Source organism: Carlito syrichta, unplaced genomic scaffold, assembly GCF_000164805.1.
Source record: "Carlito syrichta isolate Samal-C Ts95f unplaced genomic scaffold, Tarsius_syrichta-2.0.1 Scaffold148020, whole genome shotgun sequence".
NCBI classification, from domain to species: Eukaryota; Metazoa; Chordata; class Mammalia; order Primates; family Tarsiidae; genus Carlito; species Carlito syrichta.
In genome coordinates this window covers 213,531-218,533 of record NW_007092116.1, presented here as the reverse complement: position 1 = coordinate 218,533, position 5,003 = coordinate 213,531, and the positions used below count along the sequence as shown (strand labels likewise).

The 5,003-nt window shown below is 57.8% G+C and overlaps 1 protein-coding gene across 1 annotated transcript in view; it reads right to left on the bottom strand.

The window, feature by feature from the left end:
- CHMP6 (charged multivesicular body protein 6) overlaps nucleotides 1-5,003 on the bottom strand; it is a 21,798-nt gene that overhangs the window by 3,512 nt on the left and 13,283 nt on the right. The window contains exons 2-4 of the mRNA XM_021708787.1: nucleotides 1,964-2,099; nucleotides 1,760-1,847; nucleotides 1,112-1,198 (exon numbers count right to left, since the gene is read on the bottom strand). Coding sequence (XP_021564462.1) covers nucleotides 1,112-1,198; nucleotides 1,760-1,847; nucleotides 1,964-2,099 — 311 coding nt within the window. The remainder of the gene's footprint in view (nucleotides 1-1,111; nucleotides 1,199-1,759; nucleotides 1,848-1,963; nucleotides 2,100-5,003) is intronic.

The following is a 5,003-nucleotide window of genomic DNA, read 5'->3' as shown; positions in this document are numbered from 1 at the left end:
CAGCTACTTGGAAGGCTGAGGCGGAAGGATCGCTGGAGCCCAGCAGGTCGAGGCTGCGGTGGCCAGCAGCGGCCATGTACTCCAGTCTGAGTGACAGAGTGAGACTCCAACTCAAAAAAAAAAAAAAGAAAATGGCAGAAACATGGATGAGTGAACATCATACTACACATTGCTACTGTAATTCAATTCAACTTCGAAAAGTAATACATAGGTAACATCTCTTAAAATGTGTATACATTTTTTGGGTACCCTCTGTTTATTTATTTATTTTAGTGATGGGGCCTTATTATGCTGCCCAGGCTAGACTTGAAGTCCTCAAGCTCCTGAGCTCAAGTGATCCTCCTGCTTCAGCCTCCCAAGTAGCCGGGACCACAGGCACAGGCCACTCGACCTGGCTTCTGTCCCTGTGTAAATGAAGCCAGCTCATTTCTGTCCCAGGCAGGGTCCTGTCCCCAAGGTTCCAGGAGCCGTCTGGCCAGTCTTTTCAGAGGCCACGACTTCATCGACCGGTTTCTGTGAGCCTTAGTTAGCTCTGGCAGTCATAGGTGAAAATAAGCAAGAAGTGGGCAAGTGACTTGATTTCTTCGGAGTGAATGGCAAGTGCCAAGTCCCTTCTGTGCTTGACTAGCAACACACTGCCCACGCTCCATTCAGACACTTGGAAAAGCAGCATGACCAGGTCTCTGGCCAGGCGAATCCTTGGCTCTCTGAAAGCCCCACCTGCTGGTCCACACATAGGAGTGTCACAGGGGCTTGCGGGGCTGGGGGTGGAGGATGTGGCTTCACCTCCCTGCCCTTCCTGAGACAAAGTCGGTACTCACCTCCTCCAGGAAGCCTTCTATTATTTGTTCACTGTACCCCTCCCCACCCTAAAACAGACTTCCCCTCTGCGTCACTTCGGCCCGTGGCCCCCATTTACAGTCTGCACTACACACCACCCTCAGCCCCTGGTTCATCTCCCCAGCCCAGTCTCACACCCGGGTCTGGCATAAACACCTTCTAGCCAAGGGCCTGGGTGCCAAGGCAGCCTCGAGGGCACTGAATGGGATGACCCTTGCTATCCCCCAACCCTGTCCCCTTATCTCCACGCCCCCGGCCAGCAGGGACCCACCTGGTGCATCTTATTCAGACACTCGTTTCCAATCTGCAGCCCTTCCATCACCTTCATTTCAATCTGGGTGAATTCGATACTCTGAACCTGGAGAGGAAACCAGCCCAGACCCATGTGCTCAGAGCCCAGTTGCCTCCTCCTGACCCGGGGCAGGGTTTGGGAGGACGCTGTTGCTGACTAGGCGCTTATGGGTGTCAGGACAAGTCTTGAGCCACCCTCCTCCCTGAGCTCTCCTGTTGCCAGCTGGGGACAGGGCAGGCCTGAGAAGGCACCTGGGAGACCCTCTACGGGTCACTGGCTGCTGGCAAAGAGCTGAGCCACACTGCCCAGGTCCCTAACACCAGAGACCCGCAAGCTACCCCCTCAGCCTCTCTTTAGGCACCTGGAAGACCATGACCCACCCACACCACCACTCTGGCTGGCCCAGCCCTCCAGAGCACACTCCTGTGAGGGCCCCATTCCCAGACCCTCAGACCACTGGATTCCTGGCAAAGACTCCCATCCAAGCCCGGGCCTGCTCCACGGCCTTTACGCTTGAGCTTTGGCCTGGGAGTCTGAGAAAGGGGGAGGGTACATGTTCAGTTCCCAGGTGGTCTGACCTCCATGCAGCCTGGGGAACGGCCTCAGGGTGACGGCCTTGCTGCCTACCATGGTCTCCAGGCTGCTGATCTGGTTCTCCGTCTTGTCCAAGAGCTGCTCCTGGTATCGCTTCTTCTTGAGCAGCAGCTTGGCCCGTCTGCGTAGAGAAGCCAAGGGGTGACCCACTGTGGCCCCTGAGCACTGACTGGCCTCTCAGGCCCCCGACCCTGCTCCAGCCGGCAGGGGGCAACCCCCTCTGCCCAGCCCACTCACTCCTTCCGGCCGTCCCGCAGCAGCTGCCGCGCCAGGGCCCGCTCCCGCTCCAGCTGCTGCGTGATGCGCTTCTGGTACTGCTTCAGCTTGTCACGCTGCTGCTTCAGTTGCTGCAGGAGAGCAGGCCCTGTGTCACCTGTGCCCAGTCAGTAGGGCTCGCCACGCCACCCAGTGCCAACATGGAGGCTGGAGTGGTCACTGTGTGAACCCCTACAGGCCAGACACCCCTAAAACAGTGCTCCCCACGGAGCATGTTTTTTTGTCTCCCAGGGGATGTCTGGCATTATCTGGAAATGTCTGGTTGTCACAACTGGGGGGTTCTAGTGGCATCTGGTGGGTGCAGCCAGGGACGCGGCTCCACATCCTGCCACGCACAGGGCTGTGTCCACCACAGACTCATTCAGACCTTCCAGTGCACCACGGCACGGCACAGGGCCACGGAGCCACTGTTGGCCACCTCAAATGCTGTCTGCAAGCAGCGTGAGGGCTTAGGGTCAGGCTAGAGAGTGGCTGCCAGGTCCTGGAAAGTCGGGACACTAGAGAACACACAGGTGACAGGCACCTGAGCACCAAGCCAGGTGGGGGCTGGGACACCCGCCTGGGCTACTTTCCCTGGGGGCTTCCTGCTCCCCTCACTAAGCAGCCACCTACACAGACACGCCCCACCAACCACCTTCCACCACATAAGCTGTACCACAAAGGAAACATGTCACTGGGAACACTAGCCAGCCCTCGCCACTTAGGCTGTTTATGTGTTGTCCCAATGTCACCATTCCCGATGATGCCATGCCAAGCCCGAGTGGGCCAGGGTGCATCTGGCACCTGGGATTACATCCTCAGGGTAGGTTACTGCAGGTGAATTAACTAAGTCAAGGCGTGTGTGTGTCTTGAAGACTCAGCACGGTAAGAGATTACTCCCCAGCACAGACGCCACCAGCAGTTCTGCCGGAAGGGCCCGTTCCTGGCTCCCTCTACCCGGTGAAGGGTCCTCTTTCCAGCATCTGAGGCTTGCGGGTCCTGCTGTCCTTTCCTTGCTACAGTGAAAGGTGGCCACTCTCCCAGCCCCACAGCTCGGGAGACCCCGGGCCAGTCTAAGTGTCCAGTCCTTCCCAGCTCTGCTGAGAGGGCCATTATCCACGTCAGCTGTAAACAAAATCTTATATAAGAGTCTGGTCTCAGGAAGAGATTGGAGGAGCCAAAGGGAGGCAGGTGTGGCCAGGCTGCCCTGTCATAAAAACAAGTCTCCGCAGAGGTCACAGACAGCAGGCCAGGCTCACCTGTTAGCCTAGGAAAACATAAAGCAATCATTTGTGTTTGTTATGTGTTAATTATGCTGTTTCTGAGCATCTGAAACTGCAAGGAGGTCAAGGCAAATGGAACCCAAGCCTGCACTGCTGCAGAAGCTGCCAAAGGGACTCCTGGCAAGGAGAAATCCTATTTGAAGAGAAGGTGGAGGCGAGTCGAGAGAGAGAGAGAGAGAGAGAGAGAGAGAGAGAGAGAGAGAGAGAGAATATGAATCACCTTGGGAGCTTTCTGCTCTGGCCAGAGCAGGGGAGAGTACAGCTGGGCAGACTGGGCCTTGTTGTCCATTTTCTCTAGAGACAAACATGCTCTAGAGAAACTTTTTAGAGTTTATGGGTTCAGAAGCCAACATAAGAAACTATCTTTCGTCGGGCTCGGTGGCTCAGCCTGTAATCCCGCGCCTTTGGGAGGCTGAGGTGAGTGGATTGCCTGAGCCTGCGGGTTTGAGACCCGCCTGGGCAGCAAGACCTCATCTTTACAATAAATCAAAAATTAGCCGGGCGTGGTGGCACGCGCCTGTAGTTCCAGCAACTCGGAAGGCTGCGGCGAAAGGATCGCTGGAGCCCAGCAGGTTGAGGCTGCAGTGGCTGGGAGTCACCACTGTACTCCAGTCTGGGCAACAAGAGTGAGACTCCAACTCAAAAAAAAAAAAGAGACTATCTTTCCTTTGTATGTCTTAATGTAAAAATAACCTATTTTTTGTTGTAGAAAATAAAACATCAGAAAAGGTAAACCCTCCTGACATCTTTCTAAAAAATACAGACAGGTTCTTGCTATGTTGCCCAGACTGGTCTTGAGCTCCTGACTTTAAGCGACCCTCCTTCCTTGGCCTCCCAGAGTTGGGACTGCAGGCTGAACCCTCGGGCTGGCCGCTGCTCATATCCTGGAATCTCTCTTTCCTGACACATTTCTCTCAACACAAACATGGACTGTTCTCAACACACCACTCAGCACACTGCACCATTCTTCCCCAAGAAATTAGCCTTCCTATCAGAACTCCCTGGAAGGGCCGCCTGAATCTACAGGTAGGAGCATCATCAGCGTCTCAGCTTCCCAGGGCCGGGTCTGGCCACCGTGGGATCAGTACGGGAGGGTCGCAAACAAGCTCACCCAACACCCCGGTTTAGTATCAAAGCGCTTTAGGGACTCATCAGGGCTGCAGACTCCAGGGAAGCCAAGGCAGATAGATGTCCAGCCCGTCCTGAATCCTACTCGTGCCGCGGCCGTTCCGGGATTAGGCGCTGGTTTTCTCTAAGTCCCGTTCCTGGAAGGGGCAGGGCCGGGCCTCCCCGCTCCGCCGCCCGCGCCCGCCCCAGGCCAGCGGCACCGGGGGACTCGGACCCGCGGAGGGCGAAGGGACACGCACAGACCGTGGCGGAAACGACCCCAGAGACGAGCCTGGGCCGCGTCGGGAGCCCGGGCGGGGCCGGGACGGCTCCCGGGGTCACAGCGAGGAAGCCCCGGCCGCAGTGTGGACGCCCCTACAGACGGGACAACCGGGCTGTCCCCGCAGCCCCCAGTAGGCAGCCGCCGTCGGAGCCTCACCCGGGGCGCCGGCGGCGAAGACGCGATGCAAACTCCGGGGCCGGCCGGGGGGACTCCTCGTCGGGCCACCGCGCCCCCCGTCCGCAGACGCGAACGCACGGGGTCCCGGGGGAAGCCGCTCCGCTCGGGCCCGGCCAGGGTCGCGAAGTCCCACGCCCGGGAGACGCCCCCGCCAGTCCGAGACCCGGGGGGT